The 27973-nt window shown below is 43.7% G+C and overlaps 1 protein-coding gene across 2 annotated transcripts in view; it reads right to left on the bottom strand.

The window, feature by feature from the left end:
• Positions 1-4929: 4929 nt before the first annotated feature.
• Positions 4930-27973, bottom strand: part of PKHD1 (PKHD1 ciliary IPT domain containing fibrocystin/polyductin) — a 240228-nt gene continuing 217184 nt past the window's right edge. For both annotated transcript variants that reach the window (XM_083435262.1, XM_083435263.1), the window contains 6 exons: positions 23867-24002; positions 21775-21862; positions 13600-13707; positions 12199-12357; positions 11333-11470; positions 4930-5344 (listed from right to left, as the gene is read on the bottom strand). In XM_083435262.1, coding sequence (XP_083291388.1) covers positions 5004-5344; positions 11333-11470; positions 12199-12357; positions 13600-13707; positions 21775-21862; positions 23867-24002 — 970 coding nt within the window. In that variant the 3' untranslated portion in view covers positions 4930-5003. The remainder of the gene's footprint in view (positions 5345-11332; positions 11471-12198; positions 12358-13599; positions 13708-21774; positions 21863-23866; positions 24003-27973) is intronic.

Here is a 27973-nt window from a genome sequence, read left to right as displayed (position 1 = left end):
GAAGGGGTGGCTAATATGTGGCAAATGGGCTGTATGGTCTTGCCCATCATATCCTTACTCTTCCAGACAGGATTGTGATGGTGCAGAAGCCCAGGCAGCAACAGGTACTAACCAGGCACCAGTCTGTTACTACCGTCCCTATGCCCTCCACCAACTTTTTGAGCTCTTCAATGTGACATAAATGCCCCCATGAAAAGGGCGTTTTTGAGGTTTTTTGCCCATGCAAGAACCCATTTCATTCAATTGTTGTATTGAATGCAGCAGGTAAGTCATTATCATGAAAAACCTCAGGTCCTGCTGCTGAGTTTCATGATGGACATTTGAATAAAATCTTTGGATGAGTTACTAAAGTTGTATTTTTAGAGATGCCATTATTTTGCTGGAGCCAATTACCAGTGCTGGATGGATGTGAAGACAGAATTAAAAGCACAAGGCACAACCCACAATAAATGAAGCACTTTAAAAAAAAAACACCAAACACATAACACATACAGAGACAGATTAACATAGGGTTCATATTTTAATTTTTGCAGTTACTAAACAGGAAAATATTTTAGTAGGAAAGAATGGTATTAAGGAGAAATGATTCTTCGTTTGCCCTTCGGCAAGGCAAAGAGAGGATTTGATTTGCTGTGTTATGCTGGAATCTGGATTGGTACCCAGAGATGAGAGAGGTGTTTAATAAAATTTACATTTCATTTTCTCACTTGACACCAGTCTCCTGTCACTCACCAAATGAAGGGTATTTAGCAAATAACTTTTGTCAGCTCCTAGACACAGCATGAGAGCAGAGGGTTTTTCTAGCAAGTTTTTTCTTTCTTCATTATGCTCACAGTAAGATATGGTATACGTTGGATGCGTGCCTCTTCTGCAGCTGACAATGGTGCAGCCATACTCAGGAGCTCAGTCACCAAGGCTGGGTGTTTTTCATTCAGTCCTTTACTTGCCTAGATAACTCAAGGACTGGCTTGTCTCCTGTGGTCACCACCAGAGCCGTCTTTAGCAGATGTGACACCGGGGTGCAAATATCCACCCAGGGTCCCCATATTACCATGGATAGTGTTGGGGTGGCCATAGCTGCACACTGCCAGCCATTGGGGGGGGGCAACTCTCCCCCATGCCGCTGCGGGACAGCGATCCTCACAAAGGCTTGGGAGTGAAGTCGCGCCCCTCCCAAGCCTTGCGGCAGGAGAGCACAGCTCCCCCCCCCCAAGCCTCCTCGGGAGGAGAGCGATCCCCCAGGGGCTTGGGATGGAAGCTGTGCCCTGCCAACCATATGGTTGGCGGGTGTGCAACTTCACTCCCAAGCCTCTGCGAGGATCGCTCTCCTCCCGAGGAGGCTTGGGAGGGAAGCTGCACGCCTGCCAGCCTCATGGTTGGTGGGGCGCAGCTGGTGGGCATGCAGGGAAAGGGGAGGCCGCTGGAAAAGCTGTGCAGCTCCCCCTCTTGCTGGGGCGCCCCTGAGAGGCTGGCGCCCTGGCACGATGCACCACTAAGCCCTATGGGAAAGATGGCTCTGGTCACCACAGCTGTTAAGATCAAGTGAGGCTGTGCTCCTAAATACACTTACAAGGGAGAAAGCATTCTTCTGATTGAACATACATAGACTTGCACTACAATAGCGCCTTCTCGATGAGACCATCCCTAAGCCAAATTCAAACAGCAGAGGTGAATTCATGCATGGAGAGATAGCCCCTAGATCAGGCTTCTTCAACCTCAGCCCTCCAGATGTTTTGGGACTACAATTGTCATCATCCCTGACCACTGGTCCTGCTAGCTAAGCATCATGGGAGTTGTAAGCCAAAAACATCTGGAGGGCCGAGGTTGAGGAAGCCTGCCCTAGATATAAGGTCCTTCTTAAACCTGTTCACACACTGTGAGCAGTGGCATAGCGTGGGTTGTCAGCACCCGGGGCAAGGCAAGTAATTTGCGCCCCCTAACCCGTGGATTTTAGTAGGGGCAGAGAGCTGCGAGTGCGAGCGCGCCCCCCCCCCCCGATGTTGCGCCCGGTGCGGCTGGCCCCCCTGCACCCCCCACGCTACGCCACTGATTGTGAGGGTCTCATGGGTCTGTTTAAGCAAGTCCCCACCAACACACCTGGCTACCAAGCCCCTCCCCACCTGAATGCTCAGTGCGTGAGAGAAGGGGATTTAGATATGCACTAATTTATGCACGTAGAGCTCCTTTGTACAAGGGAAGATGTTGGACCAGACAGGATCTCTCCTTTTGTTGGGGAGCTCTATGCACATACATTGGAACTCAAAAGGACCCCTTGGCATGCATGCTGAGTGTCTGGTGAGGGTGGCATGGCCCCCAGCTGGGGGAGAGGCAGGGGGAGTGGCTGTTGTCTCTGATAGTTCCTCAAAAGCATCTTCACAGAAATAAATGCCACATTTGACTATTTATAATTGTGCTTTATTTGTAGAACAATATGAATTTCCATTTATAAAAATACAATTACGATTTAAAGTAACAAAGTAAAAGTGCAAAAACTAAAGCAACACCCATTTACTATATTTTAAATAAATGACCTTAACTTTGCCAGCACTGTCTTCCTGTGCTTTTTATTTTTAATCAAACTGCGGGACCAACTAAACTCCTCTCGCATCTTTATTTCCTTTGTCCTTTCTTTGGTTTTGCATTCCTTACTTTGAAGTCAGTTCAAAATTTTATTCCCTTGCATTCACCCTCCAAAGCCAGCTTCCCCCTGTCCCCGCTGCATGCATTCAAAGAGAGGGGAACAATTAGGATCGCCCCAGGCAGCCTGCCTCTTAAAATCTGTTTTTCAACAGATGCAATCAGATAAATAACTTCAAGACCGTCAGATACTAAGGCTGGAATTAGTTTAACTAGGAATAGAAACAACTGAAGTCTTCGACCATGTAATTGACCATAGTTGTGTTCTGCCATTAGTAATAGTATATTAAACCCATTGCTTATATGACAAATTCAGGATCTTATTCCTTGATAACACATTAGCTGTATTCATGCTTCACCCATGTGTAGGGCACTCGTGTGCTTGAAGCAGGAGTGGGGCTGTGCTTCTCAATCAACTCCGAGTGTCCACCCTTGCCCTACTCTCTGACACCAGCAAGCTGAGCATAGGTAAAGGTAAAGGTACCCCTGCCCGTACGGGCCAGTCTTGACAGACTCTAGGGTTGTGCACCCATCTCACTCAAGAGGCCGTGGGCCAGTGCTGTCCGAAGACACTTCCGGGTCACGTGGCCAGCGTGACATCGCTGCTCTGGCGAGCCAGAGCCGCACACGGAAACGCCGTTTACCTTCCTGCTAGTAAACGGTCCCTATTTATCTACTTGCACCCGGGAGTGCTTTCGAACTGCTAGGTTTGCAGGCGCTGGGACCGAACAACGGGAGTGCACCCCGCCGCGGGGATTTGAACCGCTGACCTTTCGATCGGCAAGCCCTAGGCGCTGAGGCTTTTACCCACAGCCCCACCCGCGTCCCATAGTGAGCATGAGCTGAGCATAGTGGTCTGCAAAGAAATCCTTGCCCACAAACCAGAAGTGCGACCGCACTCCATCAACCTGTGAGTGCTGCCTACACCCTTCTGCAAAGATTTTAAACAGCTAACAATATCCAAGAATGTGTGCATGTACTGAATTCTGGACCCTTTACACCCATCCTCTTAGCGCTTATCTAGATGTTACATGTGTCGTGGTAATAATGATTGCTGGGAGGAGAACAGAGAGAAGAAACACGCTGGTGTGTCCGCACCAGCACAACCGGGTGCCCTCATCTGCATCAAAACATGTCTCTCCTGTAGCAGTCTCTACAGCCACAGCAGGCGCAGCAACTCTCCCAATGGTTTGACTTCACCTCCCAAGGCGCACATGGTAGTAAGAATTCCCACTGCTGGGCATCATTAATGAGCCATTACTACTACCTTCACATAATGAGTTTCTCTACTTTTGCTCCATGGCAGTTACTGGTGGAGGTGGGGATCTCATTACGTTGCCCCAACTAATGTGGTGAGTTCTGGTAGATGGTATGTCTGTGGAGCAAGTTTGAAAGAATGGCCTTTGCCTTGAGAAAGCTGATCCCTACAGCAAATTTAAGAACCAAACCAGCTTTTATTCTCTTATCCTTACTATATAAAACAAAATTATTTTTTGCCTTTTGTTCACCTTCTTTACCATTGAAGATTCTTATTGAATTACATTCCAGCTAATCTGAATGCTTAAATATTCAAATTTTGGCAACTATAAGCAAATATATGTGAATTCTTTTAGAGCTGACAATTTGCTCCATCTCCTGCCTGCACCGGGGGTCACAGAAGGTATTTCAATGGCATTTGCCCATGAGGCCTCTTCCCCTTGTACAGTGGATGCAGGAAGCACGTTCGCAACCCACAGCATCCGCAACCCACAGTGCCACGTGTGCGGGCTGTGATTCGGCGCTTCTGCGCATGCACAAAGTGCAATTTAGTGCTTCTGCACATGCTTAAGCGCCGAAACCCGGAAGTAACTCGTTACGGTACTTCCGGGTTTGGCGCGGTGCGCAACCCGAAATCGTGCAACCCGAAGCGTCTGTAACCTGTGGTATGACTGTACTCACAAAGCCTGGGGGGGGGGGGGCCTCCACCCACTGCCCCAATAAGGATACAGTGTGGGTGCATTGCTTATTCTCCCTTGCTGAAGGAAGAAGTGGAGACTTACACCATTTCCCAGTTCTTCTTTAGGTGCTAGGTGCTTTTCAAGACTCAGTTTAATTCTACAAGATCTGACTTTTACGCATATAAAATAGGCCCACATGTGCTTTCGCTCTTTCTTCCTCTCGGGTTGGGGGGGGGGGTAAGGTAGAGATTGACTGAGCAGAGGCAGTAACACCCATGGCACTCCCTCAAAAATCCAAATATGCCCGTGGACTTAAAAAGCTTGGTGGTTCTTGGATTGTCAATGAGTGAAACTATTCGAGTTTTTAAAGCCATTTATTTGTTAACTTCCATATTATTTATCATAATTCCTATCCCAGGAACTAATTTATTATGGTACTGCAACTTGCTGTTTCTCCCTGACATCCCCTCCTGACCTCAAGGCAGGCTTCTCTGAGGGTCTTTTATATCTTTTATCTGTGAATTGCCCTTTCTTCGTTTCCTTCTGCTGAGCATAGTCCGAGAAATGTCGCTTGGTATCCTTCCAGTCATTAAGCTCCTTGATGCTCAGCTGCTGAAGTTCCAGAGACCCCCATGTGGATGTTCCAGTGTGGGACCGACGGCCTTGCTTGGTCCTGTTTACTGCTCCCACTACTGTGCTGTTAAATGCTTGTTGATGGCACTTCCTTAATGGTTCTGCTGTGTCTTCATGTTCTTCACGCAGCTTCAGGTCTATTAGAGAAAATATAAGCATTCATTTGACAGACTGTGGTCCAATTCTTGGTGTTCTCAATGGCTGGTCAACAATTACTCTAAGGATGAATGACGGGAAATGCTCTGCAGAGCAATGGCAAGACCAAAAAGGGACTGGTAGGGACTGGTATCATGTTTCAGGCTGGCCTTGCCTTTTTCATAGTTCCCAATGTAAAACCTTACATTTATATCGCAGTATCCATAAAGAGGGGAAATTTATCTTCCCACATGCAATGGGATCATTTAAAACTATGTCTTTGTACAGCTGGATTGGTAAATCAAAGCACATCTAATCTGCCATTTGATTTATGTTATATTCAGTTCTAAGCTGGTTTATGCTGTCTTATATATACCATTCATCCACAACCAAATTTAAAATACCAAACACAAAAAATCTAGGGTTTGTTCATGGGAAATAAAATTAGCTGGCATTAACAAAATAGAACTAACTAACTTTGATGGTTGCTCAGTTTTCAAAACCAACATCACTTTAAATAGAGGGGAATGCAAAGATTAGACATTCCATGTCATGCATATTATATTTGCTTAAGATGTTGTTATTCTTGTTTAAATTTGAACATATTGGGGATTTTTAATGATCTTGCAACAATTCCTTTTAAGAAGAATCTGAAGGACTGGATTTCCTTTTGCAGAGAAAATTCTCCCTATTAATTATTTACACGGTGGCTCCAATCAATGTGGTACCTGTCATCCTCACCAGTCGAAATGAAAGTTCACTATGTAAAGGTGCCAAGGGAGACTGGCAGCCTCCCACTGCGATTTTATAGACAGAACTAAGTCAGCACACATTACGTGTCAGAGCCAACATCAGAAAGAATCAGATCCTTTGATCTCAGACCTCCACAGGAAGCTTAGATCTCAGACAAATTAGATAAAAAATGAATTTATAGCAGATATGTATCCTAAGGCATACAGCTGAACACTGTATTTTGAAAGAGTATGGCAAATATCAAAACATATAAACTGTAGCATTTCCTCTCTTGCTCCTTCTGCTTTTCTGTGATAAATATTAATTAAAATAAGATGAAACTCAAAACTAACCTCTTTCTGCTTCTTACATAAGCAACAAGTTTAGGACCAGGGGAACCCCTCTCAGTCCCTTATTTGCATTCTAGTGGGAGAAGAGCTGAGGTCTGCACTTTGGGGCAGCCAAAACCCCTTCAGCCCCAAGCACAGCAGATGCCCCGCCACAGTGGCCACGAGGGATGGAGCCAGCTTAAATCCAGCTCACTCTCCTGGCTGACCCCACCCTTCAACTCAGAGCCCTCCTCCTCCTCCCCTTTGGACCATTCCACCCCAATTGGTTCCATGGGACTCACAGCAAACATGGTGAATGAGGGCAGATTTATTTTTTTTTATTTACCATCCTTCATCTCTCAGGATCACAGGGCAGTTTACAGTTTAAAAACACAAAAATACACAACATAATAGCAAACAAAACAATACCCCCCACACCCACACAGATTAAAAGGCCATAGATTTAAATTAAATTAGCCAAAGGCCTGGGAGAAGAGGAATGTTTTCACCTGGTGCCTAAAGACATGTAATGAAGTCGCCAAGTGAGCCTCTCTGGGGAGAGCATCCCACAAGCAGGGAGCCACCACAGAAAAGGCCCATTCTTGTGTTGCCCCTCTCCAGACCTCTCATGGAGGAGGCACACAAGGAAGGGCTTCGGGTGATGACTGCACTGTTTGTGCCAGTTCATAAGGGAGAATAGCTTAAAGGTAATCTGCATGCCTCCATCAAACAGTGAGAGATGGCTCAAGGAAATATTACAGCATGCAGATTAGAATGTTCAACCTCTATGTGGCAAGGGAACCTAATAAATCTGAGAAGGTCTGGAAATCCTACCTCCTCCCAGAGAGCATGTGTTGTGGTGAGATCAATGACGGACCTCACTGCTGTTATGGGTGGGAGCGATTGGATAGCCACAGCAACCCAATTGGTGGTCCCTCGGTTCCTAGGGTAATTCTGGCCAATGGGATCGTTTTATGCATTAACCGGGGGACCTACGGTATATATGGCTGCACGTTGCATTGAGCTTCCTCTTTTCGCTGCGCACATTGGATCACCTGCCCACCCTCCCTCTATTTAGGGTTCATTATGACCTTGCTATGCCATTGTGGGTCATCTGTTTTGGGGACAGGGGCCCAGTAGGAATTTTCCCATTTGGCTGATTGGCTGGTGCCATTGGGTTTTGCCTACCGTGTAGCAACATGGTAAGGTTTGGCAGTTAGGCATCGGTTCAATGTGGAGTGGAGGGGAGGTTGTCATGCCCACCCCTCCAATAAGCAAAAGGGTATTCCGTTAAAGGAATCCAGGGGCTCGCCTTGCTTTTGTCCGATTCCCTTCCAGGGCTTAGGGCCATGCCAGAGCCCCTGGAAGCATTTGGAGTGAGGTTGAGTCTGAGCCTGGTCCATTGCTCCCCCAGAATGTTTTCCCTTATTGACGTCTGCCGGTTTCCAGTCGTCAGTGCTGCCGTGACAAGGTCAGATGCAGCTGGTGGGGAACCAATGCCTAAGCAAAAAACTCACGATCTGTAATCAATAAAGTAGTGGCCAAAATTATGCCAAGAACCTTAAACTAAATTCTGTGTCAATTGTGTCTTTATTTATTGGGGGAGGTCTTGGGATCTTAACACGCAATGCATTTTTGGTACTAAATTTGGGCTGACACCACTTGGACCATACTTAGTTCGAGAGTCAACTAGGTATATGAATTACGTTCAAAATATATTGAGTGTAGGTTCTCCTTGCCCTACAACCTCTAGTTTTCACACATGTATACGGCAGTGCAAGGTATGCTGAAGAAAGTCTAATTGAACTCTTAATATATATAACATAAATTAAACCTAAAGATCGATAAGTATATGTTTGCAATGAAATATTTAAACGTTTTCAAATCTCTCTTAATTTCTGTGGCTGATATGACAATGTGACATGCTTGCATATATTGCAATGATGAGATTTGATCTGGCTTAGTTTTAAAAAGTAGCCTTTTGCATATAGTTTGTCCCTGATCCGCTTTTAGGATTAGGCACACCCTACCTATATATAAATAGATATACAACCCAAACAACCCCTGATGCAGCTATACTCATGAAAATTTGATCTAGTAAATTCAGCCTAATGACACATACATAAATAAGCATACAATAAAAGAGAGAAAAAACTCCATCAAGTTAGCATTGGGGTCTTTTAGTCATTGCAAACATTATTTTAAATATCATTTAAAAATGATTTGATCCAATGAAAATGGATGAAGCAATAATCTGCAAGTCAAACAATCCCACGTTTGATTGTAGCAGTCCGTTTAATGCAAGAAACGCTCCCAAATACGTTAGAAGTTTTGTCTTCCTCAGCAGCTATTTTACATCTCACAAGACTTCACTTTGTCATCTGCAGTATATATTATTTATAAGAGGTCATCCGTAGCTTATTCATTCATAAGATAAAAGTTTTCTGCTCACATGGAGCTTTAAAATAGTGGAACCTTTAGATTAAAATGAAAAGGCCTCCTGAACAAAGTGAAACCGAAGTCCAAATATTCAATATTCTAAAAGCATATTCTCAGCAAAGTCGCTAAGAATATAAACCTGAGACAAACCATTTAGTCCAGCATTGTCTATTCTGCCTAGCTTTTTGAGATCAAAGGGTCTTTCTCATGTGTGGCTGATATGAAGAGTCCAGGGGTGGGGATGATGGCAGGTGTCAAGGCAAAACATTCAACTCAATCTTTACCACAACATGGAGGATTGATAACCCCTTTACACGAAAGGGGTGTAAGGGATTGTTTCCTCTTTACTTTGTCCATCAACATTTGCTCAATGCATATTTATGTGAGGGTTAGTCACCATCCAGTCCCCACAGTAACATAACTGAGAAGTTATCCAGATACTAGGTCTCATATGGAAATTGGTGTCTTATGGGCAGTGCTATTTTTCTACAAAAAGAGGTGCTGGAACTCACCTTGTTCTCTTATAATGATAATTGTGCCCACCTGAAAGGTGCTGGATCTGAGTTCTGACTGAAAAAAAGCCCTGCTTATGGGAGACTGGAGTGGAGAATAGAAGTTCAAAAAGAAACATAAAAATTACCCAAGGTAAGTTACCCATTTTATTTTATTTTTTGAAATTGTGGACAATCTGGAACTTGTGGACATTTGGAGATATAAAAATGGGGACACAAAACAATTTTTGTATTTTAGTGAGAAACAGAGGGCCCTATCAAGATAGGATATGATACAGGTAATGAAGACATTGGCTACGGGGGTGCATAAAGTTGATATACTACCAAATATAAACTTTCTTGTATCATAATCCAGTTATGATGACTTACACACACACACACACAAAAAAAGAATTGGTGTTTTAGAGGGAGACAATGGAACATTATTATGCCAAGGTAAAATCATACAAGACTGAAAGCAAAAATCAAAATAATTTTTTGAGAATAATTTAGACAAAGATATCAGTCTGGGATGCAAGCAGAACATATATAAGAGGTTACTTTATGCAACATACTGGTAACTCTTGACTTAAAAAAGAGAGACAGGAGAAAAGAAAAGATTCTGTGTGAAATTAGACAAAAAGAAAAAGAGCTGGAACAATCACCAACAAATACAAATGTTACCTGCCAAATTAAGATGCTGCAGAGACCATTATCTATGCTAACAGGAACATCACCAAAATGCTGGAGAGGGTGCACCTCCACAGGCACATACCTCCACATGTGGTGGGAATGCCCCCAAATCCAACTATTCTGGACAACAGCCATACAAGAAATATGTAAAATAACTAAGTAAGTATTAGAAATCATCCCAGAATTGGCCCTACTAAACATATTCCAAGACAATAACGCCCATTTACATCACAAATAACTCATAACCCACCAACTCCCAGCAACCAGAAACATCATAGCCAGACACTGGAGAGACCTGTCAGGAGTACGCATGGGCCAATGGTACCAAATAGTATGGGAAACAGCCCTACTAGAAAAATTAACCAATAAACCGAAATTGACACAGGAACAAATAGAAGAAGATACCTTCACCCCGGTATGGCTCCCCTTTATCACTTACACAGCCCAACAAGACAATGACAAGAATCCACCAACAGCATATAAATCAATATGGCTAACCTGATCCAAAACACCCACCCACGCCACACACACAAAAACAAAGTTCACCACAGCCAATCACAAACAAGCAACCGCACCCTAGGCCAACCCCAATTTCTCTCACCACCAAAGGAAAACAAGCAAAGAGAACCTGCACAAACAATGCTGACACAAAACCCCACAAATACATTAAGCAAAATAGAAACATTGCCTCTTGACCCCACCCCCACCAACCATGGCCCCCTCCACCTCTTCCCCCCTTTTCTTCCTAACTCTAATGTCTCAACAAATGAAACTGACCTATGAAAAATGTAACTTGAAAAAAGAGACCTTGTGCATACCTTTGTAAACCAAGAAAACATTAATAAAAAATATTAAAAAGGGGGGGGGGACCAATGCAGGAATATGCTAACATTTGAAATATGCTAAACATTTTTTACAATTTGCTAATAAACTTGGGAAATGGTTAGAATATGAACTGAGAAAAGAAAAAGTGAAGTAGGTGATGCTGAAATTACAAGAAGGGAACGCTGTAATAAAAGATAGGACAAATATTGTCATGGTCACAATTCCAGTGAGCTGGAAGGTGGGAGGTTCAGGCAGAGGCCAGCCTCAAACCCCAAAGCAACAGCCCATTGCAGGAAGCCATTTCTGGACTCCTGAAGCAAAGCTTGCCTGGAACTTCTCATGAGAAAATCTAACCAGGCTACAACTAGTATTTGTGGCTGAGGCACTGAAAAAACCAGCTCAGGGACCTGCTACGGTTGCAACCTTTAATGTGCAAAAAGTTGCTTTATAATAGGATTAAGTCTGTATCCAAGAGACTCACCTTCTCTCCTAGCAGTAATGTTGTGTTTATTCTCCTCCTGGATGAAGCACGGTTGGGCATGAAGTATCTGCTGATTTGCCTGAACATGGGCATGCTTCTTATTCTTCTTATTCTTCAAAGGTTTTCTGATCCTGTTTTCTGTAGCAAAACATTACAAGGGAATTTAAACTGCAAATTTTCAGTGAAATATACAAGTGACCTCCTGGAGAAACAACTAATAGCCCATACCTATTTGGACATAAGAAGTGCCTTAAAAAAAAAAGGTAAAGGACCCCTGACAGTTAAGTCCAGTCACAGACAACTCTGGGGTTGTGGTGCTCATTTCGCTTTACTGGCTGAGGGAGCCGGCGTACAGCTTCCGGGTCATGTGGCCAGCATGACTAAGCCGCTTCTGGTGAAACCAGAGCAGCGCACGGAAACGCCGTTTACGTTCCCGCCAGAGCAGTACCTTTTTATCTACTTGCACTTTGACGTGCTTTTGAACTGCTAGGTTGGCAGGAGCAGGGACCGAGCAACGGGAGCTCACCCTGTCACGGGGATTCAAACCGCCAACCTTCTGATAGGCAAGCCCTAGGCTATGTGGGCTGGTCTGATGGGAGCTGGAGTCCCAACATCTGGAGGCTCCAAGATTGGAGTAACTAGAAAGTACAACACAAGGGTCTGTACACAGCAGTAATGCCACACCATGCTGATCTGCCCAATACTAATGCAAGAAACATTTCTACACTGTTAGAATTGGGGGGAGCACGATTTGCTACCACCAACTATTGCCAACCTCACTGTAAAACTTCTCTTTTTCTGTAAGCCCCAGCAGAACAAATGGGGTATTTTCTGGGTAGACGCTTCACATCAGTTTTGCAACTCACTGTTCCTTCTTGTTTTCTTGGCCCAACAGATAACAACAGATCCCAAAACAAGCAGAGAGGCTGCCGATCCCAGTGCAGCAGTGAAGATTATGGCTGATTTTTCGGTCACAGTAATGGGGAATATAGTAAAAGAATTGGATCTGACAGATAATATAGCACCTAAAAAAAAAGCAGAATAAAACAAACAACATAATGAGGAGCATGTGTTTAAAGGTTCAGAAATGTAGTTATTGCCACAAAGAAAGGACATTGTGTCTGGGATTGCTTGAGGCCTGAAAGAAAAAGATGAGGCACAGAAAACACTATCAATATCACAGATGGTATCACGATCCCAGTTCTTATTATAAGAAGATGAGAGGTAAAGGTAAAAAGGTAAAGGACCCCTGGATGGTTAAGTCCAGTCAAAGGCGACTGTGGGTTTGCAGCGCTCATCTCGCTTTATTGGCTGAGGGAGCCGGCGTACAGCTTCCGGGTCATGTGGCCAGCATGACTAAGCCGCTTCTGGTGAACCAGACCAGCACACGCAAACGCTGTTTACCTTCCCACCACGGCGGTACCTATTTATCTACTTGCACTTTGATGTGCTTTTGAACTGCTAGGTTGGCAGAAGCTGGGACGGAGCAACGGGAGCTCACCCCGTCACGAGGATTTGAACCTCCGACCTTCCGATCGGCAAGCCCAAGAGGTTCAGTGGTATGAGCTCTGCTAGATCCGATCAAAGTTCCATTTTCTTCCCCATCCTGTTTTTTTAGACTGGTTCAGCCAATGTTGCTGAGAAGCCGAAAAACATTGGTTCAGCAGTATGTTTAAGCTATTAGAATTTGGAAGGAAGAGGAATGTATTTCAGATTTATTTTTTTTAAAAAATGATTTCTTAGTTACCTTTGGATGGCAATATCTCAAACTATGCTGATGTATGAACAATCCTTTTGGCTTCACATGTAGCTGTTTCTTTGCTTGAGTCAGCAAGTGAACCAGGAATTTTTTTCCCATTAATTATAGTTTCTCATTTCATCCAAAGCAGGATAGTATGGGGCAAGCCAGGATACTGAACTATGGTCTGAAGTTGACTTCATATCCTAACGTGTTCTGAAGTCATTAGCTGCAGTTTTCTGGTTTGGATGAAATGGGAAACTATTGTTAATAGAAGCCTCCCTGGCTTGTTTGCTCCCCCGTAAGAAAGGCGAAGCAAATGTCCTGCACATGCAGCCAAAAGACGTTTTCACATATTGGCTGATAAAAGTGAGAGCTCTTATTTATTTTCTTATGTGTACATCCACCCTACCTTTCCTCTGTTACAGAACCCAAAATCTCCTATGAAGGCACTGATCTTAGCCAGCACCTGCTTAGCTTCAGCATTAAGCAGCCCCCCTTAGACTCTTCACTGGATAACGAATCTTACCTGGAGGAGAAGTCACTTTGAAAAAGAGGTAACAACCTGAGCAGGAACCAGAGACCACCAGGTTTTGAAAGGCAGCCTTTCCATCTTGGACCTTTATCCTTGTGTCACCTGAAGAAAAATACATACCTATGCTAGATTATCTGATGAATTTCACCAAAACTACATCTTTTAAAGCCACAATCTTACACAAATTTACCTGAAAGCTCCAGTAAGCCAATGGGACTTAGATTTGCCTCATTATTCAAGGTGCACACAGAATTGATGCACAACCCTATCATTTACACCACTGTTAAGTCCACATTCCAGTTTTCTACATGACATTGTTTTTATTGGAAATATTGTTTTATTAATTTAATGACTAGATACCTGCATTTCATTCCGCAGTGCTTTTAAGTGCTAACCAAACTCTAGTCAAATCCTGAACTTGACACAGGATCATGGCAAAATTCTTAACCATGCAGGGAGAATCAACTTTCTAAATATTGGTTCAGGTGGGTTAGAGGCGCTAGATATCAGAACCTCTTTAGGATGTTGGACAACATCCAGAGATTACAAAACAAGAATTTTTTACTTGTTCAGCAAATCAATTACTTGCAGCATTAAATATGTCCTTTGTGGCTACAATAATATTATATTATTTTTTTTGGGGGGGGGTCACCAATGGAAGAAATCAAAACACCTGTCCTAGAAATCACTATCTCCCAAGCAATAAAATTCCCCTTGGAGACAGCCTGTTCTTCAGTTTTAAAAGCCAGAAAACTGCAGCATTGTTAAAACACTAAATAATGAGTTTAAATTATTAGATTATGATGAGTTTAAATTATGAGATTATGATGCTTTCCATTTCAAATGAGCATACTGTTACCCAGTGCTATTTTTCTAGAGAAAGAGGTGCCGGAACTCACCATGAACTCCTCCCTTGTTATCTTATAATGGCAATGGCACTCACCTGAGAGGGGCCGGAACGGAGTTCCAGTGAGTTCTGGCTGAAAAAAGCCCTGCTATTACTACACATTTACTCACGGAAAAAGTTTCTAGATAAGCAAAGCACATGTTTTTAAGCACAGTACATATCAATTTTGTAGCCTGTTAATGTGTTGTACACTATTTCAGTGCTCCCTCTTGCATTCTCTGTGCTGCAAACATAACAGACCAATATTTTGCTTCTTGTTTACAAACAAGGCGCCTGATGCCAAAGGTATCTGCTTAAGTCAGGAAGTCAGTTGGTCAAATAAATTATAGGGTTAATAATTTATATGCAAATAAAGTCAGAGTGCCAAACTGTAAAGGGAGGAAAATTTTCATAGTTCTGCTCTAGTCCGACATGGATTTTTAAATATATATATATATATATATATATATATATATATATATATACATATATTTCCCAATATAGTATTGAAATTGTTTGGCCCTGGGTCTGAAGCTAAGTGCCTCATCAAGATAATTCTTTTGCACAATTTATGCCACAATTCATTGTGGCATAAGCGGTTGTCCTTCCTAGTAAAAGTTCCACTAGGACCTTGGGATAACTTGTAGCAGTTTGAGCATCTAAACAGGTTTCTACCTTCCTATATTTCCCACCCCTGACATCCAACTAAGTAGGTCAAAGAAAACAGATGGATAGCTGAGATGCCCCCTTTCAGCCTGATGGCTCCATTCCCTTGTGGGGAACCTCCCAGGGGCTACGGGCCACAGTGGGCTGGGCCAGAGGCAAAGGTGGGTGGGGCAACAGATGCCCCTCTCACCTTTTGTACAGAAAGGTTGTATTTCAGCCATGCAAAAACCAGAGGTTTCTACATGCACATGCCATCACAACCATCTCTCCGTCCTCCATGTGGCAATGCAAGAAATTATCAAGATGCCAAAGCCAGGGGCAGAGGAAGGGGGTACGGTGGGGCAGGTCACCCCGGGTGTCACCACTGAGAGGGATGACAAAATGCTGGACGGCACTCACTGCGGGGCCTGCAGCACGCCCAAGCCACACATCTCTCCTGGGAGTGACATGGCGGCTTGAGCGCCTGCAGGCTCTGCATTGCCCCAAACAGTCCGTCCCCCCCCCCGCCTCCCCCTCAGCTGTAGGGCAGCTGAATGGGAGGAGGCAGGCAGAGTCCTCAGAGGCCCCACCCCACGGATGGCTGCCCCTGGGCGCAGGGCACGCACGCCACCCCAGGCATCCAATTGGCTTGCTCCACCGCTGGCCAAAGCCCTAGCACAGCAGGATCAGTGAGAGGTGTGGCCTGAGGCGGGGTGTGGCCTCAGGAGAGAGCCAAGGGCCAGTTACAGAAGCCTGCATGGCTGCATTTGGCCTCAGGCTTCACATTGCTGAAATTACAGTTCCTGGTGTGGTGTAGTGGTTAAGAGTGGTAGTCTCGTAATCTGGTGAACCGGGTTCGATTCCCCGCTCCTCCACATGCAGCTGCTGAGTGACCTTGGGCTAGTCACACTTCTCTGAAATCTCTCAGCCTCACTCACCTCACAGAGTGTTTGTTGTGGGGGAGGAAGGGAAAGGAGAATGTTAGCCACTTTGAGACTCCTTAGGGTATCAAATCCAAACTCCTCTTCTTCTTCTTCTTTCAAATACTTCCTCAATGCCTCTTCCCCACCCATATTGTTTCCTGAAATATCCAATATTGTTTTCTGAAATATCAAGCCCTCTGCCCCATTTGCTACTGCCTAATTTTCCCCTCTCACTATTCCATTTTTTCACGCCCTGTCCTCTGCATTCACTGTTAGCTTCCAATACAAAGGTGGTCTGCAGGATCCACAAGTAGATGCCACGTTACAGCAGTTTAATACCTACCACATGCTAACAATCAGAGACAGTAGCTCGCAGCCACAACTTGCCGTTGGGACCAATACACTGTATACCATCAAAATATCATCAGGTGCAAAGCACCACTGTGTTGAAATCAAATTGAAATGTCGGAACACCTGCTGTAGCCCCGTTCAGACTAACAAAGCATCCGTTTCCTGTCACATGAACAAAACAGCCTCAAGTTTGAGTGTTCTTCCTTTTTTTCACGCCTGCAAAGAGATCAGAAGTGTTCACTTCCACTTTTCAAACAGCCACAGTCCCCAGTGATGCCTGAATTCATGGAACTGTGATTTGTTTAAACAATGGTAAGTGATAATGAGACAGGGCCATGCAATGGTTCCATTCTGTCTTGTTCCGAAAATATTTTTAGAAAACAAAATTAAGTTTCTAAGTCTTGACATCTGAGGGACTGTGTGGTCACTTTAAAATTGGAAGCATATGCGCCTGAACTTTTCCTCTGATGTGCAAAAGAGAAGGAGAGGTTAGCCCGTGAGCCAGAGGCTCAATGTGCTTCATTACATAGCCGGAAAATATTCTTTCCTAAAACAGCAGGACTGAGCCAAAGACTAATCAGATCATGTCACAGAAGTATCAGTAGGAGCTTTTCACACTACTCTGTGCTGTTTCCCAATAAAAATTCACCTGTTCCCTTAGACAGACAGCAATGAGCTTTTTCAGTGGCTGCTCCCTATTTGTGGAATGATCTCCACCTGAGATCCTCATTGTCAGCTTTTAGATGCCAGGCTAAGGCATTCCTGTTCCAGGCCTTTGACAGCTAACTTGGACCATCCTATACTATGATTCCTGGCCTCTCTGTGGTGTACATTTTAAGTTGGGTGGGGTAGGATTTATCCTTTTTATAATACTGTTTGATAAGCACTTTTAGATAATTTCTCTTTTACTGACTTTCCTGATGCATCGTTTTTAAATGTTTGTAAGCTTTATGTTTTTATGGGTTTGCAAGTTACCTTGAGACATTTTTGTTGTTATTGCAGAAAGTGCTGAATCGTAGTCCCTTTTAACTCTGCAACTCTAGGATTTCCCTGCTTGCCAGCTAGGCACCTGTATTAAGCCTCTTTCATGGAACTTTTTGACAGAGCATCTAAGTGCCTTGACTACTGGTAACGTTCTCAGTTTACTGTATTGCTAGATTTCCAGGCTGCAACACTGGAAGGTTTTATAGCTGCCATTTCAAGTCTATGATGAACCCTGGAGTAACATACTGTATTCTTGAAAGGAGAGTCTCTCAGCTTTCTGGCACATATGCTTCAAATACCAGAATATTATGGATATATATGGTGCTCGTCACAAAGACCTCCAAAGCAAGCTGGTATTTAACGCTGGAGCGAGCTAATTTGGAGCTAAACTGCTTTGTGAGAGGCAGTTTGGCTGCTGTCAAACCAAGCAGTCTGAATACGTGTGGCAGACACATTCTCCTTAAATGCTGCTAACAATGATCACAATGATCACGTTTGTCAAAGGAATAAACACAGCAAATGATTACGCAGCGAACATCTGCAGAGAACACGTCTGTCGTTCTTGGAGTTTATTGACTATTAATTTGATGTATGTTTCTTTTAAAGAATGCATAATGCCTTTTTCTCTTCAGTGACTGTCCTTTATTTGAGCCTTCTTCCATCTTCTATTAGTTTGCTTCTTTCTTTCTTTATATTTCTCCTTTCATGGCTTAATTAATTTTGGGTCAGAGAGAAAAATAAGGTTGTTTCATAACTCACAAAGATATATTTCAACAGCTGAACTTTTACAATGAAGGGTAAAGCAAAGCAGCTCAGAAGATCACATATAAACTCTTCCTTTCCATTTGTTTTGGTTGTTTTCAAAGCCATTGGCAAATTATTAGATCCCCAAATAAGGCAGCTGTCCTGGGCAAAACGGGCCAGGTGGTTACCATTATCTAACAGTAGACAAATGCCCACTCTGTGGAACAAGCATTGCTAGTGATGTCATCAGTGAGCATGTAAATCAGAATTACCTCATTGGCTTCCTTGGAGCTATGCCAATTTAAACCAGCAGAGCGACTGCCCAGGTTAATGTCAGCCACAGCAATGAGTCCATTACGTTCATCGCTTAAAAGACTGCAAGGGGGCCACGAGGGTCATTAAGTCCATAATTGAAAGACATTTGCACAGTGAATTCCTTTGCTCTGTTCTCAGCCAACCGTGCCTACCTGCGTGAGCTATGCTACAACCCCTGGAAAGATATATTTAGCATGATCAGGGTTCATACATGCAAAGCTCAGCTGTGACTTCAAATTGGCACACGGTGGGAAGCCTCTCACATCACAACTGATAGTTTGTTTGCTCCCCTGTTTTCAATAGTTCAGTGGGCACAGGTGGTGCCCCTCTCTGCCTTAGAGCCTTGGACCCTGAGAAGCAGAAATGCCTCAGATTCTTCAGCGCATTATTTGTACAAAGGCTCCACAATCCTAGGATAGTCCTAATTAAGCAACCTCTCCGTTTCTGTCCTGTTAGATGCAAGTCACAGAAATCACTGCTGTGTCATCCAAATGCATTTGCTTTCGAAAGCCTGTTAATTTCTTTGGGTGGTGATTCACATGCACCTACTCTTACATGGGAATAATTCTGAAGTCCACTTAATTCTTTTTAAAATTTTAAAATTAAAAATGCACTATTTATCATTCTCTGGAATAATATATTTGTATACCGCTTGCTTCAAATCCCAGGTTATTATGGATAAGGAGGTCACATAGACCTCCAAAACAAGCTCATGTATAATGGAGCAATACAATACATTTGCAGTACAAAGTGTTTTACAAGTTTGAATCTTCTTTGTCCTTGTAACTAACTGATCTGACATAGGCACTTTATGGCCAAATTTTATCAAAGGGGAACAGAGGTTGAGGGACAGTGGCTTACCAAAAATCAACTGGTGTCTGACCTCAGCTAGTATTCAGAAAAGCATGTTGCACATCATTCGTAGGACTACATCACATCAGAATGCAGGTGTCTGAAGGCTCTGCCATGAGTTTTTTTTTTAAAAAAAAAACACCTTGCACATAGGTCCTTCTCCTAGGCCTGCTAGCTTCAAAGGCAGAAAATTTCTGACATGGAGAAACATTTGATCATGCAATTTTCCATTTGTTTCTAAAACTGTAGGGATCCAGAAAAACAATATCACGTGCTATTCTGAATGTGAAAATTATCTCTGAGATGGCGCTGACTTCAGAGACCTGAATCTGTTAGGGAAGTTTAGAAATATTTTGCCCTTTCTGATTTTGGAACTTCAAATGTAACTTGTGTAGCCAGAACAAATAAATCCTTGGGGTGACAGTCAACTAAGTGTTACTCAGAGCAGACCCATTGAAATTAATGGACCTTAATTATATTCATCAATTCCGGCGATAATAATAATAATAATAATAATAATAATAATAATAATAATAATTTATTATTTGTACCCCGCCCATCTGGCTGGGTTTCCCCAGCCACTCTGGGCGGCTTCCAACAAAGATGAAAAATACACCAAAATGTCACATATTAAAAACTTCCCTGAACAGGGCTGCCTTCAGATGTCTTCTGAATGTCAGGTAGTTGTTTATCGCTTTGACATCTGATGGGAGGGCGTTCCACAGGGCAGGCACCACTACCGAGAAGGCCCTCTGCCTGGTTCCCTGTAACTTGGCCTCTTGCAGTGAGGGAACCGCCAGAAGGCCCTCGGAGCTGGACCTCAGTGTCCGGGTAGAACGATGGGGGTGGAGACGCTCCTTCAGATATACTGGACCGAGGCCGTTTAGGGCTTTAAAGGTCAGCACCAACACTTTGAATTGTGCTCGGAAACGTACTGGGAGCCAATGTACCCTGAGTAAAACTAAAACGAAGACCACCACAGTCAGCAAGTAACTTGAGCAATGGTTGAAAGGTTACCCTCTGATGTTCTGCCATGTGAGGCAACGGGCTCCTCCAAAATATCCATAGCAAGCAACAGAGGCATGGGCAGAGTTCTGTTGTGATGCATCCCAGTTGTTCATTTCTGCCTTGCCTCTTCTCACACGAGACTCAGCAGTCCAGGTGCATAAGGAGAGGATTCTATGGAGGGAGGAGGGAGCTTGTGAAGGCCACATCTGAAACACCTGGGACCTGTACGCCTGGTGAAGAGGATGCGGCCACAATAGCGCATGCCTCTCTCTAGCACCCTCTCTCCCTCCAGTTGCGGTATCTGCTGCCACCAGATAAGAGATCAGTTATTTACCAGGCTGCCCCTTATCAAACAGCCTCCCCAGAGTTCCCTGGGGTCTCTCTGAAGCCTCCTTAAGTTTAAAGCTCTAGGCCTCAGCATGTTTTGATAAAGCTGAGACCAGCAGGGTTTATCTAACACGAATTTAGTTTCCTAAGATAAGAAAGACATGCAAATGTTACAGAGATGGAAATGTGATGCTCAAAAGGACTGAAACCCAAAATGTACCCTTTGGAGCAAAAACAAATCAAAACTGGATAAACAATCCCTAACTCACCAGGCTCTTAGCAGGACCAGCCCTGTCTGCCGTATCTATATTTATAGATCTCCCTTGTCAATCATGTGTTCCTCTCCTCAGGTTACAGATTCAAGAAAGTTTGGAGCTTTTCTTTTCCCCACCTTCAGAAAAGGGATGTGCCATCCTGCACATACATGGTGACAATGCCTTGGGGCATAGTTAGTTAACCCTACAATCCCCACATGAACGGACCAGAGAGACAGGTATCTTTTTGCCATACGCAGCAAGACATACATGCAAGATACACATTTCCGTAATGTACACAAGCATATACATAAGAAGCCCAGAACTATAAAGCCATTCTTTCACAGTTAACTATATTTTTGTGTATAAGGATGTTGCTTGGATCAGGTGTTCTGCTGGTGCTCATGTGAAATCCCCCCCCCCAAAAAAAAATTCAGCCAGAACTCACCAGAACTCAGTTCCGGCACCTCTCAGGTGGGTGCCATTACCATTCTAAGAGAATGAGGGAGAAGTTCACATAGAAAAATAGCACTGCCTAAAATACACTCCTTTTAACATTCTTTACATACAGTGGTACCTTGGGTTAAGTACTTAATTCGTTCCAGAGGTCCATACTTAACCTGAAACTGTTCTTAACCTGAAGCACCACTTTAGCTAATGGAGCCTCCTGCTGCTGCTGCGCCCCCGGAGCACGATTTCTGTTCTCATCCTGAAGCAAAGTTCTTAACCTGAAGCAATATTTCTGGGTTAGTGGAGTCTGTAACCTGAAGCGTATGTAACCTGAAGCATATGTAACCTGAGGTACCACTGTATTTGTGAGCAGCATGGCCCCACGCTGCCTATAATGGAACCTCAGAGGTGCTTAGGAATAGGTCCAAACCTTTCAGCACAGCCTCTGGACTGTCTTTCAGAAAGGCTGTCACAACCCACGGTTTGGAGGGGAAGCCTACTGTGGCCACTCTTCGACCCTACGGAAATAAAAAGAAACATAGTGTGTTGTTGTTAGTCACCACTGTTTTTCCTAATGGGAGGGATGATGATGTTGACAATGATTTCTTACAATGATTCTTACAATTTCTTTCTTACCCAGGGCAGGTTGTAAGAATTTAAAAACGCAATATTAAAATTAGTTAAAACATGTTGCGGTCAAGTAGTGACCACAAAAATGCTCTAAATATTGGAAAACCACACTGATGGTTCATTGAGGAGTTGGTTCAGGAAGGTTTCAACCTCAGTTGTGTTTCTTCTTCTCTTGTCTGCCACAGCTGATCCATAAAAGAGCAATTGTATTAAAAGGACCCATTTATGCTGTTCATCTTCACCAGCTAGCCATGTAATATCTGATTAATGATCTCCCCCTTCCTGTAAAAATAGGAAGAACTGGTCTGAGTGATGTCTCATTCAAGCAGACTCTGAAATGGGCTCAGGTCCCTTGAAGAGTCATCTGTCTTGCTCCATCCTTCATCCTGCCTGTTGCTTCAGGCAGGGAAAAAGCTATTGCTTCCACTGTTCTATGGCAGGTGTGGGGAATGCTGGGCTCTCCAGATGTTGCTGAAATCCAGCTCCCATCAGCCCTGGCCATTGCCCTTACTTGCTGGGGCTGTTTGGACTTCTAGCCCAGCAACATCTGGCGGCCAGAGGTTCCCCACACCTGTTCTAGGAGGATGTCAGGGTGATGCTTTTATGTGACTTCCTTTCACATAAGCAATGGAAGTGCCACTGGCATTGAAGAGAGCCATGGGCATAGCCAAGGGGGGGGGGGGGCAGGTGGCAGCTGCCCCCGCCCTGATCAAGTAAAATAATAGAAATACTTAACTAACTGGCCAATCACGTTGGTTCTGCCCCCTAACAAAAGCCCTGCTCCCCTAACAAAAAACCTGGCTATGCCCATCAACAGAGCCTACCGCTATTGAAATATACAAAGGGGGGAGGGAGGGATCTCAGAAATCAGCAATTGGAGAGGAAGTGAAGATAAGGGCAGTTCAAATCTACCCCTTTTCCTGATTAAGATGTCCCACTGTCCATCTCTAGTTCCTGAAAAGGGCTGCTCACCGAATACAGTTCAGATCCCAATGCAGCAATTCAGAAAAAAATTATCATCATCATCATCATCATCATTATTTCTATACCACCCTTCATCCAAAAATCACAGAGAGGCTTACAATACAAAAACGCAAAAATACATGTCATTGAAACTTTGCTTCAGGAAAACAAAAGTTGTGTGTCTCCCCATTCACTATTACTGAAAGCAAAGAAGTCTATAACTCCTTTACCACTTGCACTAGAATGTTTCCAAGGAATAGGACGTTTTCTGTAAGCATGGCCTTTACAGTTTAATGGAGATTTTTAAAAGATTTGCTTCTCCCCCCCCACACACACACTTGTCAGAAATGTATATGAAAACAGTATACATTATAGAAGTGCCTTTAAGTAATTAATCTAATAAATTTCAGAAAGATAGACAGGGTTTTTTTCTGCAGCACATATTTAAAGTTGATTATAGGGAAAGGAAAATCTAAAAAGGATCTTGCTTACCTCCCTGCAATTTAGGAAAATGGTGGTGTTTTGGTTTTTTAAAATGAAAATAGCATGTATTACATGTTTGTCACTGCAAAATTTCAGAAGGATTGGTGCATGAATTAAAGTCTGTGGATTCATGGATATTTTCTTTGCTCAATGGACATCAAATTCTGTGATACAATGCATTAAACTTCAAAGACACTAAAATGCAAGTTGCAATCTTGTGCACCATTATTTATGTGTGTTTTTATTTATGTGAAAAGGGCTGCCATTTCTGATATTTCTCTTTCAGCAACCAATATTTAAAAGACTACATTTTCACATTCACCTATAAAATGAAAGGATGGGGTATTAGGATTATGTTTTACATTGGACATTTCAATCTAGCAGTCCTGCATACAGGATGCACCCTTATCCCACAGTCCCAAATGCGCCTTCTTATAATTCCATACCTGCTTATCCAGGAAGATGAGCTGTGGTTGCCTGGGAAGGGGGCTTTCCATCACCCCATTAGCGGGCTGGATCCGGACAGAGATGTTATAAGGCCTGACATACAGGCAACTTCCTGGAGTCTGGCTGCTTCCATTTCTTGAACATGGAAAAATGTTAAGAGGAAAAGAAACCACCATTACTGGCTATTCATTCAGAATACATCTGGAACCATCACTGGGCACATTGGTGAGAGAATTTCTACCCATATGGCTAGTTTTCTGGAATCTACCAGTTTCCCTGGGACACAGGTGGCACTGTGGGTTAAACCACAGAGCCTAGGACTTGCCGATCAGAAGGTTGGCGGTTCGAATCCCCGCAACGGGTTGAGCTCCCATTGCTCGGTCCCTGCTCCTGCCAACCTAGCAGTTCGAAAGCACCTCAAAATGCAAGTAGATAAATAGGTACCGCTCCGGCGGGAAGGTAAACGGTGTTTCCGTGCGCTGCTCTGGTTCGCCAGAAGCGGCTTAGTCATGCTGGCCACATGACCCGGAAGTTGTATGTGGACAAACGCCAGCTCCCTCGGCCAATAAAGCGAGATGAGCGCCGCAACCCCATAGTCTGTCATGACTGGACCTAATGGTCAGGGGTCCCTTTACCTTTATCAGTTTCCCTAATCCTAACAGGTTAGTACAGTAAATCCTCTGTGCTCTCTGCTCTATAGCACAGGGAATAATTCAAAGCTGGTGCCTGCAAATATGTGCACTGTATCTTTAACTACACTATGGTCCTTTACTTTTCAAATTCTCTGTGCAGGTAGGCTCCTCCTTAAACTTTTACTTCCAAGAGTAAAAATTGAATTCAAGCACCTGGGATTATTTGAATGCATGGGAGAAGGAACTTCATTCTGAGCCCATGCAGCCTGACTTCCTTCTCGATGCTTTGTGTCATTATGCTTATTACCGTATATATGCTTCTAAACCACTGCTACAAGGTGATGACTTGGGGTTTGATATTGCCTCAAAATGAAAGTATAAAAACCATTTATTTTTATCTCCTGGTGTTTGCTTTAAGGTGTTGTACAAACAATGCATTTATTGAGAGCCTTTTCACTTTGGTTTAACTCAATTTCTTTATCAGGTTTCTCTGAATTCTAAAGGCACTCTGGGCTTTGCAAAGCTTTTGCCTTTGCAAACTATGCTAGGAAGGAAAAGGAAAAGTGGCTGATTTCAAAGCTAATAGTCTATGTTGCTTTCTAATACTGCTAATCTTAAATAACGCACAGGGACTGAGAAGTGGATTGTAGAAAATTAGTGGGAATATTTTCACTAGGCTTATATACTTTACCTAGGAAAAGACCAGGATGTTGGGAAAGATGGAGGGCACAAGGAGAAGGGGACGACAGAGGACGAGATGGTGGGACAGTGTTCTTGAAGCTACCAGCATGAGTTTGACCAAGCTGCGGGAGGCAGTGGAAGACAGGAGTGCCTGGCATGCTCTGGTCCATGGAGTCATGAAGAATCGGACATGGCTAAATGATTAAACAATAACATCACGATATACTATTCCTATCAGTGCTAGCAATAAATGTAAAAGAATAACCTCACTGGGCATAACTGGTAGGATCAACATGTACAGTATGTGTTCTGCCAGACCTCAGTAAAGGTTACAAGCTCACAGTTTCCAGGCCTGCTGCTCCCACCAGAAAGAACAAGTCTTGTGGACAGAGCTTATTAAAGCCTAGACTGACTGGTTTTTCTCTTGGAGAGCCATCCCTGATTGGAAGTGTCAATCATAGAACTCCACTCCTCTGCCTCTCTGCTTTTTTTTGTTTTCCATTTATGAAAAGGTTGGAGGAAGTTCTAAAATTGGACTAAATATCCCAAACAAGAAAACAATTTCTAGAAACCCTCCTAAGTTTTCAAAGTGGCTCCAAAGCCTCAAAGCCTGCTAACTTTGCTTTGGGTTTTGAGGCAGTCAAAAATATATTTGAGACGGGTATGGTTGCTTCCTCAGAGGTGAATTCACAAACCTAGCACAGCTCAGACTTCATGCATCCACTAAATGGGCATCAGGCTGCAAAACTTTGTACCATAATAAATCTGTTAGTTTAACTCTAAGGTGCCACAAGAAGGCTGTTGTTAAGAATTTTGTTACTTTTTCCATGTCATAACATAACAGAATCATAGAATCATAGAGCTGGAAGGGACCATCTAGTCCAACCGTCTTTAATGCAGAAATCTTAACTAAAGTGTCCATGACAGATGGCCATCCAACCTCTGCTTAAAAAAAACCCCAATGGGACCACCTCGTGAGGGAGACTGTTTCACTGTGTATATGTGTGTGTGTATGCTTTTTCTAGGGACCTGGGTGGCGCTGTGGTCTAAACCACTGAGCCTCGGGCTTGCCAATCGGAAGGTCGGCGGTTCGAATCCCCACAACAGGGTGAGCTCCTGTTTCTCAGTCCCTGCTCCTGCCAACCTAGCAGTTCGAAAGCATGTCAAAGTGCAAGTAGATAAATAGGTACTGCTCCGGCGGAAAGGTAAATGGCGTTTCCGTGCACTGCTCTGGTTCGCCAGAAGTGGCTTAGTCACACTGGCCACATGACCCAGAAAAACTGTCTGTGGACAAACATCGGCTCCCTTGGCCAGTAAAGTGAGATGAGCATTGCAACCCCGGAGTTGTCCGCAACTGGACTTAACTGTCAGGGGTCCTTTACCTTTTTATGCTTTTTCTACACATTTTGTTCCCAAGTTAAACCTTGCTTGCTAAATAGCGGAAAGAACTTGCTTTCCTGCAGGACATTGTCAATGTCTAAAATAACTGGTTGCGCCAAAGGGGAAAGAAAATGCTCCCTTCAAAGGCAGAATGTATTGCCATTCTGCCCAGCGTTTTGGTTCATGGGAACCTAAAGATTCCTCCCTGTAGCACTGGTAAAAGAACATGCAGGCTTGCTGCTTTCCTGCTGAGCAATATCAGGAGGTAAGCAGGTTAGCTTGTCAGTTCCCTTAAGGAGAAATGGGGAAGTTCACAACACCTAGGAAGAGCAGGCCCTGTGGGGAAACTATAAAGAGGTTACGCAACAGGGGATCGCAAACGCAGACCGGCTGAACATACTGAGATCCACAGGAGAGCAGACCCTTGTGCCAGAATAGGATGTGTGTAAGGGACGAAACCTGTACAGATCTGTTGGTAAAATACAAAGGAGCTTAATCATTTGCAGTTAGTTTTATGAATAGCGGAGGAGGACTGGGAGAAGACATCGTGGGTGGTTTTTGTGTGCACCGCAATTTTGAGCACTGTAGGGTCTCTGTGTGTGTCTAGGTTTGAGAGAAGTACTGAGGTTTTGCATTCCTGTTTTTCTTTAGCTTTAAAAATGCTGTGTGTGCGTTTGTTTGGTTACTGTGAGAACAGGCTGCTGGGGGGAAAGGGCTTTTGGTGATTATACTTTGTACTGTTGATACAAAGGATACCTGTTATGCAGTGTTTGAAGTGCCAACTGTTTCTTTGCAAAGGAGGAGAATACCAGAACAGGTGAAAAGAGCACTTTTCTCCCAGCAGAGGAGCAATTGCAGCAAAGTAAGACACCACTCAGTTTAGTTACTGTACTGCAGGTGTTAAACCCTTTGTGAAACAGCCATGCTTAGAAGTACCTTTGCAAAGGGAGTGGGTGAGAAAGCCAGGCCCTGCCATTGGCCAAGACCTGTGACTTCTTAGAAGCCCCAGCAGGTCTAGTGGGTAACAACATCTGCATTGTTTGCTTAGAAATCTTCCCTAGGCTACTGAGCTTCTATACTGTGACACAAATGGCTCAGCTCCCCTAGTAAAAATCTTTCCCTACCTCTGACTCCCAAGAGTTTTCTGACATTTCAGTGGGTGCCCTATGGTTGCCAATAGCAACCAGCAGGTCCTTTCTACAGCCCCCAAGCACCACGTTTGAACCACACTATATATTGTGCAGATTAATGAAACCAAGGCTTACATTATTAATTATAACCATAAATATTCGACCCTTTCCTTACCTGAACTGTGAATGGTTAAGGACTGAAACTAGGCAGTCCTCTAATTCTCTTCTTAGGTTTAGCACCTGGGGAATAGTACCGTGTGAAAAGTAAACAGCATTGTGTTGC

Source organism: Podarcis tiliguerta (assembly GCF_965153285.1).
Source record: "Podarcis tiliguerta genome assembly, chromosome: 3".
NCBI classification, from domain to species: Eukaryota; Metazoa; Chordata; class Lepidosauria; order Squamata; family Lacertidae; genus Podarcis; species Podarcis tiliguerta.
The sequence above is the reverse complement of the archived record's forward strand: the minus strand, read 5'-3'. Positions and strand labels throughout refer to the sequence as shown.